At 36.8% G+C, this 17644-nt stretch overlaps 1 protein-coding gene across 1 annotated transcript in view; it reads right to left on the bottom strand.

The window, feature by feature from the left end:
• TRDN (triadin) overlaps positions 1-17644 on the bottom strand; it is a gene marked incomplete at both ends in the record, with an annotated part of 274757 nt that overhangs the window by 24715 nt on the left and 232398 nt on the right. The window contains 3 exons of the mRNA XM_084258151.1: positions 1034-1063; positions 4117-4146; positions 4544-4570. Coding sequence (XP_084114277.1) covers positions 1034-1063; positions 4117-4146; positions 4544-4570 — 87 coding nt within the window. The remainder of the gene's footprint in view (positions 1-1033; positions 1064-4116; positions 4147-4543; positions 4571-17644) is intronic.

The raw sequence follows: 17644 nt of genomic DNA, 5'->3' as shown, positions 1-17644 counted from the left end.
TATAAACATTTATTATGTTCATGTCTCTCATAATGCCATAGTGAACAATTTAAAAAAATTAATGCCATTATTTAGTTCATAGTAGATGCTTAGTTAGTTCTTGTTTGCTCTTCAGATCTTAGTAGGTTATGATTTGTCATTTGATGATACTAGTGTATTAGGAGAAAAATCCCAAAATTAAACACGATCATACTTATTTTTGAAGGACTCCAAGAAGTGTCTCCCCAAACCTATTCTTTGCTGAGGCCCACTTGAAGGTATTATTGCATATGTCTTTCTTTCCCAATGGAATAGACCCATTTTTACGTAATAAATACTATAAAACCACATCAAGCAATGAAATGGAGAAAATAATCAGGATCTGGGATACTCTGTATAAGTCTCCATTGGTGGGTGATAAGCCGCTTTGTTTTAAAATTATGACAAATTCAACTCTATTTAAAAACAAAAGTGTTGGGACCTCCCTGGTGGTGTAAAGCATTAAGTCTCAGCACTATGAACTTATTTTTTTTTTTAAGATTTATTTATTTTATTTATACAAGCACTGGGTACAGTCAGAAGCATGGGAGGGTGAGAGAATTCACCAGAGCCAGAGCAAGGAACAGAACAGGCAGACTGACGAAATACATTGCTGAGGGGAGCAGCGGGCGAGACAGGAGAGGTCTGTCGCGCCATGTGGGACCTTCGCCTGCGGCCGGGGGGATCTAACCGGCGCTACGGAGCCTGTGGGCAGCTTCGCAGCCCAGCGCTCAACCGCTTCGCCACCAGGGGAGGCCCACTATGAACCTATTAACAGCCACTGCAGTACAAGTTTGATCTCTGGCCAGGGAGCTGACCCACATGGCACAGCAGACCTCTCCTGCCTCACCGCTGCTCCCTCCAACAGTGTATTTCAGTAAATCCACCTGTCACGCTCTCCACTCTGTCTCTGGTGAATCATCTCACCCCCAGCCCCACACACCTCTAGCCTACACCCCAGCTTTCATATGCATATATAAAATAAATCTTAAAAAAATAAAAATAAAAGTGTTACCTGGTTTTGCTTCCTTTTTACCTTGTGGCTCTGAAAGGAAGAACAAAGCAGAAATTTTAAAACTTAAAAACATAAACGAGAGCGCAAATTCATATCTGGAAATTACGTATTTTGTTTACCATAAGAAGAATGGCAGAATTTTACTAAAAATATGTCAAATTTCATGGTGGTTTGTCAGTGCAAAACTACTAAACACACACATAGACTCATGCCATGTACTTCTTTTATTAAGTTGCTGTTACTTGTAATTGATATCAACCTAAGTTTTTCTTTTTGTTTTCTCAAGGTGGTTGTTGTCAAGCAGAGTTCCAAGGTCAACATAAAATAAATGATATGACAAGAATTGGAAAAATCTCTGAAATAGACTGAATCGAGTACATGTCATTTAAAAATTTAGACAAATAATGTTATGGTTTTAATTGTTCCACAAAAAGCTATGTTGAAGTCCTAACCCCCCAGTAAAACAAAATGTAAACTTATTTAGAAATTAGATGGCTGCAGATGTGATTAGTTAATGCAGTAAATACTGGAGTAAGATGTGCCATTAATTCATTCTGACTGGTGTCCTTACAAGAAGAAGAAAAGACATAGAGACAGACACACAGGGGAAAAATGACTATGTGATGATGGAAGCAGACATTGAAGTGACTACAAATCGAGTATGCTAGCTAGCAATACCAGAAGCTGGAAAAGAGAAAGATTTTTCTCTATGGGCTTAGAAAGGAGCTTGGCTCTGCTGACATCTTGATTTTGAAGTTTCAGTTTTTAGAACAGTGAGGGAATGAATTTTTGTTGTTTTAAGCTAGTAGTGCATGGCAATTTATTCCAGTCATCAAAGAAAACTAATAAAACTCAGTTCCCAGAAAGGGGCTATAACACTTATAAAGGCAGCAGTAGCTTTGAAATTAGGTGATGATTAAAAGATGGAAGATTTTCAGTTCTTGATATAAAAAAGCCTAGATTTCATTGAAAATACTATTGGCAGAAGTATCAACAATAAAGGCTGTTCTTTTGAAAGGTTGATCCAGAGAGAATCGATGATAGCCAAAGTTTTGGTCATTTTAGAGAATACACGTATTCTCTTAAACAGAATTTTTCTGAAAATAAGAAGGTTAATGTGCTTCTGATGCCACCTTAAAAAGAAATGAGCAACAAATGATTGGCTACTGGAGGAAGGTGTTCTTTGTTAAAAAAAAAAAAATGGCAGACAACTTATTGAATTGTGTTCTATTGGATGAAAGGAAGAATTTTAAAGTGAAAAACATAAATATTTATCTGAGGAAATTTATAGGCAAAGTGTGGGAGTGACTTCCAGTTTCTCCTTCCTACTTATAAAATGTGAAAGGCAAGACAAATTGAAGAATGAACTGTTAAACAAATGGAATGTGATAATTTAGAAAATAAAATATTCACCCTATTTAGCTACTGTGGCCTGGAGACAGGGTCAAGGGACTGGCAGGACGAAATTTTTGTTAAAGAGATAAGATGTGTGACTCAATAATTCAGTCTACTATCGAGTAAAAAAAAAAAAAAAAAACAGGAATAGAGATGTTATTCAGGAGAGGTCCGTAGAGGTCCTCTTTTCCGATGACTTCCACCTCTGTGAACTGAATGCAAGAATGGCTATGTTTTTGAGAATTTTATACAAATAAAAACAATGGCAGCCTATAGAGGATGGGAGGAAATGAAGGCTAGAGCTTCAGATTCAAAGAACTGGGCTGATAAGACCTTCTTGAGTAGAGATGGAAAGCCCCACTTGGGTCAAGACCATACTCCCAGACCCAGAGAACAGGACATTGAGTCAAAGAGGACTTCTTCAAATTTTGACATGTAATAACATTTCTTGCTGTGCTTTGGATTTACTTGGGACCTGTAACCCCCTTTATTCCTTTCAATCTCCCTTTTTTGGATGGGAAGGTCTGTCCTATACTTGTCCCACTATATTTTTTTGGAAACTCATAACTTATTTTCTGGTTTCAAAGGTTCACAGATGAAGAATTTTCTGTAGGAGGAAGTATACTCCTAATTTTATCCAACAACTAATTTAGATGAGATTTGGGACTTTGAATTGATTTATTCTGACTTGATAGACAACATAGAATTGTTAATATGAAAGAGAACTTTAAGGATGTTGGAATGGAGTAAATGTACTTCCACCTACATAGGACAAGAATTAGGGATGGGGCAGAGGGAGGTCTTTTTGAGTTGAATTGTATACCCCCAAAAGAGATACTGAAATTGTAATCTCCAGTACATGTGACATTATTTGAAATAAGGTCTTTGTAGATACAATTCATTAATATTCAGTAATATGAGATTACAGTAGATCCTTAATCCAGTATGACAAGTCCATATAACAGAGCAGAAAAGACACAGAGATTACAACACATGTGAAGACAGAATCTGAGACTGGAATGAAGCATATATAATGCAAGAAACATCAAGGATTGCTAGCGATCACCAGGAGTCAGAAGAGGCAGGAAGGATTCTTCCTTGTAGATTTCAAGGGAAACATGGTTCTGCAGATATCTTGACTGTGGCCTTTTAGCTTCCAGAATTATGAGAGAATAAACTTGTCTTGTTTAAAGTCACCCAATTTGCGATATTTTATGACAGTGACCTTATAACACAGTTAGGAAACAGAAACCAAAATTTTAATCATTTTGAACATCAAATTGTTGTGTGTTGTGTGTTCTTTTTAAAAGTTCTGGCTGACTACTGCAGTCCTTAGAAATGTTCATCTGACTCAGGAGTCCAAAAAAAGAGAAGTATAGAGCAGCTGTTTTTCTGAAAGAATGTTCATGTCCCATAGTAGTCAGCAAAAATTGTGGTTTTGTTGGATTCAAATAGTCAATTGTTTCTTCTGAGCCACATAAATTTCTCAGAAGTTTAACATACAAATACTATTTTTTTTTCTTTCTGCTAGGAGCAGGTATTACAGATAAAGCTATCTTCTTTTAGGTTAGTCAAGGATAAACTTTTGGTATGATACTGTACCGGCATATAACATTTACAAGTAAATAATAATGTATTTATTATAAATATGAAAAGCAAGCATGAATCTATACATAAAATATACATACCTGGTTTCTCTTCTTTTTTTACTTGTGACTCTAAAAATATTGGTAAATATCAGTAACTATGGTTTTAATCTACTATATTAATTTTCTTCTTATGATTGCATGAAATTAATACAAAGATAAGTAAATATTACTTATAATCATAATAAGAATTATTTTGAGATAAAATGGAAATGTGAACTAAGAAACAATGAGAATTTAATGAAAAGTATTGTTTTTTACCTCCAGTGAATAGAAGCTGAAGGAAAAATTTAAGATAGTATATTCTCAGAAACACATTTAGAATCATAAGCAAGTTGGCCATCCAAAATAGTTAAGTGTTTGCCTTTAAGCAAAATACTCAACAATTAAAGCAGAGAATAAATAAACATGCATTTTAAGTTTTGTTTTATAAACTTGTTTATGTTTATTTGGCATGCATGTAACATACGTGGAGTTTTAGTCTTGACTTCTTTGCCTACAAGATTTGAAAAATTATCAAAGACTGAGTTCATTGCACGGATATAGAAAATGATAGAACATTATGTATTTGCAAATTAGAATCCAGCAACATAGAAATAGATATCTTTCACAGTACTTTAATGTCCATGCCACCTCACTACTTAAAAAAGGCATTTTAAATAGTTACACTCTTAATTTTTATTTCATTAAAAAATAATTTGCTTACAAACCCTTCTGTGCAAAGTTAACTTCTAAATCTAACATCAAGAAAGAACACATATTTTATTCAAAGTAATCCTTTTGAACTCATTATCCATAATGAAAAATTCAAGACTATTGTTTTTATTGCCATTAATTTTATCAACATGTTATCTGTCCAAGGATATTATATTAAAAATGATTACTGCTGAATTTGGGACTCTTGATGACTGAAATATATATTTTTTTGTGTATATAAAATATGCAAACAGATCCTTAGTGCAGGTGGTTGACAACAAACTTTCCACGAAAGGTCATACAGTGTGTGTATATATATATTTTTTTTTCAGTTTTTAAGACATATTTCTGTTGCAAATGTTAAGCTTTACTGTTATAGTACAGAAGCAGCCTCAAGCAAAATGAAATGAATGTAAAAGCTGTGTTCCACTAAATATTATTTACAGAAAGTTGTGACCTGTCTGTCAGCTATTGCTTGTCAACCCATGCCCTCTCCATTCTCAGTTTTAAATTTTTTTTAAAGATTTATTTATTTATTTATGCAAGCACTGGGTACAGTCAGAAGTGCGGGAGGGTGAGAGAATCCACCAGAGCCAGAGCGGGGAGCAGAGCAGGCAGAAGGACCGAAGTACACTGCTGAGGGGAGCAGCGGGCGGTAGGAGAGATCTGCACGCCATGTGGGACCCTCCTCCAGTGGCCGGGGAGCAGCCGGGGATCGAACCCGCACTGCAGAGGCTGTGGGCAGCTTCGGAACCCAGCGCTCAGCCACTGCGCCACCGGGGAGGCCCTCTCAGTTTTAATTTTTATCTTAACAAAGATTTAACCAGTCAACAAAAATACCATCTTTTAATTCTGTATTCCCTTACAATTGCCAATGACTTTCTTCCCGTTATGCCTCAACTTAGCTTCTGAATGTCAACTTTGCTTTCTATACCTCCCCTTTTTTTAAGATTTATTTATTTATGCATACAAGAACTGGGGTACAGGTCAGAGTTGTGGGGGTGGGTGTGAGAGGATTCACCAGAGATAGAGTGGGGATCAGAACAGGTGGATCTACTGAAATACACTGCTGAGGGGAACAGTGGGCGAGACAGGAGAGGTCTGCTGCTCCATGTGGGTCACCTTCCTAGACGGGAATCAGATCATGCTGCAGTAGCTGTGGATACTTCATAGTTCTGAGACTTAACCCCTTGTACCATAGGGAGGCTCCACTATACCCCTCCTTGACTGCTATTTAAATATTAATTCACTATAAACTAGATTTTACTTCCACCATTCTATTAGTCTTTTTGGTCACCAATCACCCACGCACACACTACTTGCCAAAACAAGTGAACAGGGGGCGGAGCAACATGGCGGCGAGGAGACGCTGCGAGTAAGATCTCCCATTAAAAAAAGTTAATAGGGAGGAAAAGCGGCAGGTCCCAGTGAGAACTGGGACACGGAAGATAAACGGGTGACTCCAGCAAACTACCCGAAGAAGAAAGTGGCCATAAAAGAGGACTAGAAGGGAGGGAAGCGCAGAACCCTGCTCCCCTCCCCCGCCCACAGAGGCGGCACTCTCCGAACAGCAGAGAGGAGGAAAACAACAAACCAAAACGGCCAACAAGAACAAACGACACAGCAAGCGGGACTGGGAGTGGAAAGGAACTATTGCAGCCACCACACCCTGTGAACGGGAGCTGAGGCGAACCCTGCAGGATTCGCCGCTGCGGTGAGCGAACGGCTCCGGGCGCCATTAGAGAAGAACAAAGACCCCGGGAGACGCGCACACAGCCCAGGCTGCCAGTAAGCTTGCGCGGATAGCAGTGCGCTCGGCACGCTTGAAAAGCAAGTGCAGACCAGGATCGCGGCTGCCCAGGTCCCCGCGCCTGCGACCTAGGCTTGGGAGACGACCTAGGCTTGCGGGGAGACACGCGGAGGTCCTCACTGAGGTGAAGGTCCCTCCCTGAGTAAGCAGGAACCAGGCGCCCAGGCACGGGAGTGGTGCAAAAGGCGCCATTCCCGCGCCACTGAACTGGGCTACAGCCCGCGTCCTGGAACTGAGGGCTTTGGAACTGAGACCCGGGGCACGAAATTAGGGGCGTGGGTTCCCCACGACGGTGGGGCACAAGGCAGACACAGCACCCCAAAGCCGTTGAGGTATACCCTACCATCCCCGCTCTGCTCCCTCTCCCACGGGGTGGAAAATCAGCTCCACAAGGGCTCTAGGAGAGATCTCTGGCGCCACCTAGCGACTTGTAGCCAGCACAGGCTCCTGAAGGAGCTAGTGGCCAGCTGGGGAGTTAGCCCACACCCAGCCCCTTCCGAACAAGTAGTCTGAGCCCACAGGGAGAGCGAGCACCCACAGCCAGGGCAGACCAGGCACGCAGAAGAGTGTGCCTGACACCGGACGCGCAGGGAGTGTGTCCCACATCACAATTTTAGAACAGGGACATTTCTTCAGTAAAGACTACCTGCAGAAGGCTTCCTCAGGAGCCAGAGGTGAGCGGGGGAAGTTCGCCCACGCCAGACCCCCTCTGGCCTGCAGTCCAAGCCCAGAGGGGAACCCACCACAGGGGCAGACCAGGCGCACAGGGGAGTGTGTCCCCACATCGACATTTTAGGACAGGGACCTTTCTCCAATAAAGACTGCTTGAAACTGACAGATGACTCCTGGAGGAACCAGAGGGGAGAAGAGAAGCCCACCCAAGATGCCGGCCAGTCCCAACAACACAGTGTCCCAACGCATACGGCAAATTAGAAAACAGACAGTAGGGAGGAGAAGAACCACACGCAACCTAGCAACTCTCCAGAGAAAAAGCACACCACGAAAAGAAAACCAGCCCCCAGATTGCAACGACAGTAACTTGGAAGAACTTCTGAGCCTTCCAGAAAGAGAATTTAAAATTGCCGTGATTAAAAAACTGACAGAAGTCATAAAGGAAAACAATGATAAGGGAAAAATAATCAACGATCAGAAGAATGAAATTGAGTCCCTAAAGAGGGAAGTAAAAGAAATGCAGGAGATCAAAGAATTAGTGGAAGAACTAAAGAATTCTGGGAAAAGCAATGAAAGCAGAATTGATGAAATGGAAGAACGAATAAGTGCTCTTGAAGACACAGAAATAAAAAGAACCAAAACAGAAAAGGAAAGAGAAGTACGAAGGAAAAAGAATGAAGAAATACTTCGGGAACAATCTGACTCCATGAGGAAAGGAAATATAAGAGTTATAGGAATACCAGAAGGAGAGGAGAGAGAAGTAGGAACAGAGAAAATATTCAAAGAGATAATTGAAGAGAACTTCCCAAATGTGAAGAAGGAGCTGAAAATTGATATACAAGAAGCAAGAAGAACACCAAACTTCCACGACGAAAGAAAAAATACAGCAAGACACATAATAGTAAAGCTCCCAAGAATCCAGGGCAAGGAAAAAATAATGAAGCTGGCAAGAGGGAAGAAACAGATAACATTCAAAGGAAAACCAATCAGGCTGACATCAGACTTCTCCGAAGAAACACTACGGGCAAGGAGAGAGTGGAGGGACATAGTCAACAGACTCCAAGAAAACAGATGCCAACCAAGAATACTCTATCCCGCAAAGCTCTCCTTCCTCTTTGAAGAAAGAATATGGACCTTCCCAGACAAACAGAAACTCCGGAATTTCATTGCAACTAAACCCCCACTCCAAAAAATACTACAAGGAGTCCTAAAGCCAGAACCTCAGAGGGACGAATAACAATGAAAGAAGGCCAAAAAAAAAAAAAGTTATTAAAAGAATAAATAAATAAAATCAAAGGAAAGACAAACACAATGGCAAATACAGATGTTAACATATCAATATTAACTCTAAATGTAAATGGACTAAACTCTTCAATAAAAAGACACAGAGTTGCAGCCTGGATTAAGAAACAAAACCCAACCTTTTGCTGTCTCCAGGAAACACATTTAGCTACAAAAGATAAAAATAGGCTCAAAGTTAAAGGATGGAAAACAATCCTACAAGCAAATGGACCAAAAAAGAAAGCAGGAACAGCTATACTTATATCAGATAAAACAGATTTCAAACTCAAAAAGATAAAAAGAGACCCCAATGGTCACTACATTATGATCAAGGGGACAATACTTCAAGAAGAAATAACACTCATTAACATATACTCACCAAACGAAGGAGCACCAAAATATATCAGACAACTGTTGTCCTCTCTGAAAACAGACATCAGAGAAAACACATACGTAGTGGGAGACTTCAACACACCACTATCAACAATGGATAGATCAACAAGACAAAAAATAAGTAAAGAAACCAAAGCTCTAAATAAGGACCTAGAGCAATTGGGCTTAACAGACATCTATAGAACACTAAACCCCAAAAAAACGGAGTACACATTTTTCTCAAGCGCACACGGATCATTCTCCAGGATCGATCACATACTGGGGCACAAGACAAACATCAACAGATACACCAAGATTGAAATCATATCAACCATCTTTTCTGACCATGAAGGCATCAAACTAGAAATAAACCATAAAAAGAAGGCAAGGAACTTTCCTACCTCATGGAGATTAAAAACCACACTACTGGAAGACCACTGGACTAATGAGGAGATCAAAGAAGAAATTAAAAAATTTTTTGAATTGAACAACAAGTAGGACACCAATATCCTAAATGCATGGGATGCAGCAAAAGCAGTAATAAGAGGAAAATATATAGCAATAGAAGCTCACATCAAGAAACAAGAAAGAACTCAAAGAAACAACCTAATCTTGAAGCTCAAAGATCTAGAAAAAGAACAACAAAAAAACCCCAAAACCAGTAGAAGAAAAGAAATAATAAAAACCAAAGCAGAAATAAATGAAATTGAAACTAAAAAAACAATCCAAAAGATCAATGAAACCAAGAGCTGGTTCTTTGAAAAAATCAATAAAATAGACAAACCCCTAGCCAGGCTCACAAAGGAAAAAAGGGAGAAAGCACAAATAAACAGGATCTTAAATGAAAGAGGAGAAATCACAATGGATGCAGCAGAAATCAAAAGAATAATCAGTAACTACTATGAACAGTTACATGGAAACAAGTTTAACAATCTAGAGGAGATGGACAAATTCCTACAACTCTACAATCACCCAAAGCTAGATAAAGAAGAAATAGAACACCTGAACAGACCAATTACAATTAGCGAAATTGAAATGGTAATCAAAAACCTCCCCAAAAACAAAAGCCCAGGACCTGATGGATTTACAAATGAATTCTACCAAACATTCAGAGACGAATTAGTGCCTATCCTTCACAAACTCTTCCAAAAAATTGAGAAGGAAGGGACAATACCAAACACGTTCTATGAAGCCAACATTACACTAATACCAAAACCGAACAAGGACAACACAAAAAAGGAAAACTACAGGCCAATCTCCCTAATGAACACTGATGCAAAAATCCTCAATAAAATTTTAGCCATCAGAATCCAACAATGTATCCATAAGATAATTCACCACGACCAAGTAGGATTCATTCCAGGGGCACAAGGATGGTTTAACATCCGAAAATCAATCAACGTTATCCAACACATCAACAAAAAGAAATATAAAAACCATATGATAATATCAATAGATGCTGAGAAAGCTTTCGACAAAGTGCAACACCCATTCATGATAAAAGCCCTTGAAATTCTTGGGATACAAGGAACATACCTCAACATCATAAAGGCCATCTATGACAAGCCAACAGCCAGTATCATTCTCAATGGTGAAAAGCTGAAAGCAATTCCATTAAGATCTGGAACAAGACAAGGATGTCCACTCTTACCACTGCTTTTCAATATAATACTGGAAGTCCTAGCCAGGGCAATAAGACAAGAGAAAGACATCCAAGGAATCCAAATAGGAAAAGAAGAAGTCAAACTATCACTATTTGCAGATGATATGATATTATACATAGAGAACCCCAAAAACTCCACAGAAAAGCTAATTCAACTCATCAATCAGTTCAGTAAAGTGGCAGGTACAAAATCAACATGCAAAAGTCAGTAGCCTTCCTATACACAAACAATAAATCTGAAGAAGAAGAAATCAAAAAAACCATCCCTTTTGTTATTGAAACAAAAAAAAATCAAATATTTGGGAATAAATCTAACAAAAGAGGTAAAGGACCTATACAAAGAAAACTATAAAACACTGTTAAAAGAAATAGAAGAAGACACAAAGAAATGGAGAGACATCCCCTGCTCGTGGATTGGAAGAATAAACATTATTAAAATGGCCATCCTTCCAAAAGCAATATACAGATTCAATGCTATTCCAATCAAAATTTCAATGTCATTCTTCAAAGAAATAGAACAATTATTGATGAAATTCATATGGAATCACAAAAAACCCCGAATAGCCAAAGCTCTCCTGAAAAAAAAAAAGAAGGGAATGGAGGCATCACACTCCCAGACTTCAAACTATACTACAAAGCCATAATCATCAAACTGCATGGTATTGGAACAAGAACAGACATACAGACCAATGGAATCGAATAGAAAATCCAGAAATAAACCCACAGATTTATGGTCAACTAATCTTTGACAAAGGAGCAAAGAATATGCATTGGAGCAAAGAAAGTTTGTTCAATAAATGGTGCTGGGAAAACTGGGTCGCTACATGCAAAAGAATGAAGCTTGACCACTACCTCACACCATACACAAAAATCAACTCAAAATGGATTAAAGAACTAGACATAAGACCTGAAACCATAAAATATATAGAAGGAAATATAGGCGAAACACTACGTGATCTGCACATCAAAGACATCTTTACAGACACATCACCCAAAGCAGTGATAGTGAAGGCAAAGATAAACAGCTGGGACTACATCAAATTAAAGAGCTTCTGCACAGCAAAAGAGACAATAACAAAAACAAAGAGAAACCCCACCAACTGGGACAACATTTTTGCACCCAACACTAATGATAAAGGACTGATCACAAAAATCTGCAAAGAGCTGATGAGACTCAACAACAACAAAGAAAATAATCCCGTCAAAAAATGGGCAGAAGAGCTAAAAAGAAACTTCTCTGAAGAGGAAATGCAAATGGCCAACAGGCATATGAAAAAATGTTCAACATCACTTGCCATCAGGGAAATGCAAATCAAAACTACCATGAGATACCATCTTACACCAGTGAGAATGGCACATATTAAAAAAACTAGCAACAACAAATGTTGGCGAGGGTGTGGAGAAAAAGGAACTCTTCTGCACTGTTGGTGGGAGTACAAACTGGTCCAACCACTGTGGAGAGCTGTGTGGAGATTTCTGGAACTACTAAACATAGAGCTTCCATATGATCCAGCAATTCCACTCCTAGGTATTTACCCAAAGGACACAGAAACATCAATTCCAAAGAACACCTGCACCCCTATGTTTATAGCAGCACTGTTTACAATAGCTAAGCTTTGGAAACAACCCAAATGCCCAAAAATAGATGACTGGATCAAGAAGATGTGGTACATATATACCATGGAATATTACTCAGCATTCAAAAAAGATAAACACATGCAATTTGCAGCAACATGGATGGCGCTGGAAGGGATCATGCTCAGCGAAATAAGCCAAAAAGAAAAATAAAAATACCGGATGGTCTCACTCATAGCAGGAATCTAGAAAACTTAAATAAGGGACTAGGAAAATGAATAACTATAAGAAAGTGAAAATCAAAATCAACAAAAAACTATGAACCAGAGACACTTTTAGGGGGGCAGGGGCGGGAGGGGTGGGATTGGGGTCAGAATGGGGGGGCTGCAATTGTATGGGGAATATAACAATAAAACTTATAAAAAAAAAAAAACAAGTGAACATATCCCACTATATTGATCACATTATCCTTTTTAAATCTCTGCTCACTTGGTTTCTCAGAAGAGTGAACATAGCATATTCTATCATAAGGGGATAGTGTAAGTATTTCCCTATTTTATTATCATATGTGTCCCAGTGACTTTCACTTCTAAGATAAAATAGAAAAAACCCAACTAGTACTCATACCTAAAATTGTAGAAAATAGAAAAAAAATATATAGAAAAGTAGTTTAAAATATATTGAGAGAGAATTCTTCAGATGAGCACTCTCTGACATTATATATATTTAACTGAAGCCTGTGAAAAAATGGAAAGAACTTACATCTTAACAATATTGAATCTTCTCCTCACACATGGAATATTTTTCCATCTCTTTAGGTCTTCTTTGACTTTTTTCATCAGATTTTAATTTCCTTCACTTTCAATTTAGCTAGCTTCTAATTAGGGTTCAGCTTAGCTCTCCCTTCCTCAAAAGCCTTTTCTGGTATTCATTGGGTTGTTTTCTTCTTTATGTGTAAACATTACTTTTAGATTTTCTGATCATTATATTAATCACTACTGTAAATGTCAACTTAAGTGAATGTCTCTCCTTTTAGATCAAGATATTTAAAGACAGAGATCATGTATATCTATATCTGTTGCTGAAACCAGAGAACTGAGGTGATGCCTAATTCAAGGTTACATGGTAGACCCTCAATTATTATTTGTTCATTAGATAAGTAATGAAATAACTGATGGAAACTAGAGAAGGTAAATAAATGAAGAAATTAAGCAAAGGAAAAGTGAATGTAGAAAACACATGAATTTAGGAATTACTTTAAAACACAAAATGTCTGTTAAGTCACTGCAGCCTTCTATGGCCTTGCATGACAATTTACCTTAGTTTTCTGGTGCTCAGGCAAAGATTAAAAAAATCAAATCAATCACTAACCAACTCATAATATTATTAAGATATAAACCAAGAAACTATGCGAGGAGTTAAGAATTTCCTGGCACTGATATCTCTACTTGTGACTGTAATGCATCCCAGATACGCTATGAAATTTCCAGGACTTATTAGTGACATACCTATATTTTTCTAAGTTTCCTGGTGGTTATTGCTGAAGGGCATCTTGCAATCATAATAGAAGTCCTAAGGGTTTTTACAGTCTTAATATTGATTTAAAGGGGAAAGTATCTATGGGAAACCTACCTGGGACTATGAATGGCCCCAGGCATTTCTAGCCCCTGGCATTGTCATCAGTGTCCTAAGACCAACACAAAACAGTATGTTTCTGTACATATGGTATAAGCCTACATAGTCCCTAAGGTCCACATTTAGGCAGTTATAGGTGTGAGGACAAATGTGGTTTTGGTGTTGGAGGAGAATTTTATAAAGCAGTGGTTCTTAAACAGCAGTATTCCTGTGAATTTATTAGATATGCAAATCTCAACAACCACCACAACAAAAAACTTCCCAGACTTTGTGAAAAAAATGGTGGTTACCAGGGGAGAGGGAAAAGAAAGAGGGGAGGAAATAGAGGGGGTAATATCACAGCCTGTTGGCACTAAATCTTGGGCAGAGTGTGAGTGAAGGATATGCACATGTTGAGGTGTGAAGCTCTACTCCCCAAATGACATAATATTGTAAAAATGGCAAACTAATACAACTTGATCATAAAAAAATTGAAAAAAAGCAAAACTGCTAGAGAGAGAGAGAGAGAGAGAGAGAGAGAGAGAGAGAGAGAGAGAGAGAGAGATAAAGTTCTCAGCCATACCAAAGACCTCCAGAATTAGAAATCCAGGTGGGGCCCAGCCTTCTATCTCTGATGTATCTCAAAGTTGGAGAAACACTGTTCGATAGTCATGGCTACATTTGTTAATACATTCATTTGCAAAAAGCTGTGGATATTTTCTTACAACTCTAAGTTCCAATGAAGTGTGTATGTCATATTGCAGCAAGTAAGACTTAATTAGAATCACAGAGAAAGCTTTCAATTTACTGAGACATAAATGGATAAAGCTAAAAACAGAACATGTTTGTGTTGATTATAGTGTGTCAACTTTTCAATATAGATGACAGTAATAGTCTATTCAGACATTTGTGACTGAGGTCTGTAAAGGATGTGATGTGAAATCAAATTCATATAACAAAAGAACTTCTAATTTTACAAAGAAAACAGAATCATTGTAACTTTGATGCTCTCATAGAAGTAGTAATTGATTCTATATCACGGAATATACTTCAAATAGTAAGTACCAAGATAATAACTATTTACATAGGTATATATTGTTTTAGTTTCTGGAAATTTGTTTTTTTAGATTTTAATTATAACTTTGATATTTATTACATTTTCAAAGTTTCTTGAATTGTTATAAAAATAAAATATCTATGACATTTTCCACTTCTACCCCTAATATGCATAGATTTAGAAAAAAAAAAAACAAGTCATTCAATAAGTACAAATAGAAAGAAGAGTTAAAGATTCTATTACAATGCATGAATGGTAAAAATAGTTTAAAATTATGTGACTAGCATGTTTATAGCTACATAATACAAAAGAAAATTTGACAGTGACATATGACCAAAAATTCATGAAAATTTTGACCTAGTATAATTGTAAATATCATGTTATAGGATAACAATAGATAAGAGGTCTTAAATGTTGGAAGTGATTTCAGGTGAATACTCATTTGCTATGAAATCTTGACATGGCCATTTAATGTACTTGGTTCTTCATTTCAAAAGAGAAAAGAAATGGAGGCAATTAGATTAGATGATTTCTGAGATCTCATCCAGGTCTAAATTGATATATTTATGTAAAATGCTAATTTAAACCTAAATAGTAAATTATTTAATAGTAAATTATAAATAGTATTTTTTTTAATATTTCACCATTTAGGTAAAACTCAACCTGAAATGTTGCAGCACTAATTCCTCTTGAGTTTATTGCATTTTAGTAGGTCTGTTTATTCAATACCAAATAGATTTTCTGCTCTAGAAGCTTGTTTTAAGTCTAAGGGCAGATTAACAGACCTCATTTTTAAGACCTTTGTCTTTTCCTGATATAATATATCTAAGCATACTGCTATTTAGTAAAGAGTAGAAGTGGGCTCTGCTGTAGATACACATCTTAGAAAGAGCTATCTAACAGGCACTTTACCTTTGCAATTGACTTGAAGATTAATATCTAAACTTTATACATATAAAGTGAGCCATATGGAGGAGGCAAGAAAATATCAAAGAATTTTATGGGATGCTTGAATCAGTTCAGAAATCTTATTACATTTTAGTAGAAGCCATTATTACTCAGCTACATGTTTTATGAGGCTTGTTATCGTTTAATTATCAAAATAAAAATGGAAGAAGCATAAGCATTAAGTATATAAAATACATTATAAAACTCTAAAGGAAATGCTTTCTTTCTGTATATGCATTTGGGTAAATAAATGTTCTTATTTCTTCTTTAGCCTACAGAAACATTCTCATGGAGTCAGTCTCATTTATCAAAGGTACTGTATAAAATTATTTGGATGAAATGATAATATATTATTATTTTTCTGATGTTCTGAAATGTATTTTTAGAAATTTAGTGGAAAATAATGTGAGAATTAGCATTATTTATGTAGCACTGGAAATCAGAAAAAGAAATGATAATTAATACTTTGAAAATTGCCTGTTAGTATTTTAAAACCATTTGGCAAGTAAGAATTGCCTCTGACAACTGGAACTAAGTTTCTAGAGAATTTTTGTTTCATGCTGGTGTAGATAAAAATGCAGTCTGGTCAGTAAGAAGTAAAAATATTGTTCAAGGTATCCATTATTTTTTATTTTTTTAATATCCAAAAGGGAATATATATATATATATATATTTTTTTTTTTTTAAAGGGAGGAGAGGGGAAAGAAAGTAGCTTGCACAGACACAAGCGGGAAGAAAGAAGTGCCTCTGAAAGGGACAGGTTTGTTAAAAGAAACACTTGCATAGGCACAGTTGGGCAGGAGGCTCCCTATCCTTTATTTGTAAAAGCAGAGATACTTGGCAGTTTGATAAGATCACATTTACCAAATCTTTAAGGTCTACTGGAATAGTGGCTGTGGCTTTGTGACTTCCTAGATACTCATACCCAGAGAAATTAGCATACCAGTATGGCTTTTTCATTCTTAATGACGTATTGTGCTAAGTTATCTGGGCACCAAATATTTTGTTAAATTTATAGAAGCTGTAATACAATAAATTTCTATGGAATCTTTTTAGTTCTTATTCAAGCAACCTCCTTCAGACAATTCTGTTCTCACAATCCCTCTAAGACAGTTATTTCAAAATTTGCTTCAAATGGGTGGAAAGAGATCTATTGTGACCTGCCTCTTGATGTGGAAAGGAGTTTAAAATGATGTTGATGAAACTGTTTAGCAATAAAAATTTCATTTGCACCATAATCTGGTATAAGAGAATAGAGAATATTAATAAGAGAGGACCAGTAGAAAGATAAAGGAAGTTATCAGAACGCCGACTTTGAAGTTTCTTTTCTTTTTTTTGGATATGAACTTAATATATCATTAACATCATATTATGATTATTCATACTTTAGAACACATTGTTCAATTATTCATTCAGCAAGTACTAATTCATTATTTAATATTCACTAAACATTTTAGTCTCTCAAGTATATTCGCCCATAAGTATTACCTAGTAATTGAAACTAAATTCCTATGAAAGAGTTTAATTCTGTTTCCAATCATAATCATACATATTAGATTTGGTTGAAATACTGCACTAGGTATATTTACATTAAAACAATTAAAAATGATATCAATTCCAGATATCAAAAATATCCTTTGAACATTTGGAAAGAAATGCATATAGATATATTTATTTCAATATTAACCCAAGATATTTCACATTCTAGAGAAAACATTTATACCACAAGAAATTCAAACTTAGTAAGTCCAAAATTCAACATGTGAGCTATCATTCTCTCCTTAAAATACATTCCTAATATTGATAAATGATTCCACCTTATAATGCCAATCAGGAAACTGGAAGTCACAAACTATCTCCCATTCCTCATGCTCTACCATCC

The sequence above is a fragment of the Talpa europaea genome, assembly GCF_964194135.1.
Source record: "Talpa europaea genome assembly, chromosome: 2".
Lineage (NCBI taxonomy): Eukaryota > Metazoa > Chordata > Mammalia > Eulipotyphla > Talpidae > Talpa > Talpa europaea.
Note: the sequence above shows the minus strand (reverse complement) of the source record. Positions and strands in the feature narration are given on the sequence as shown.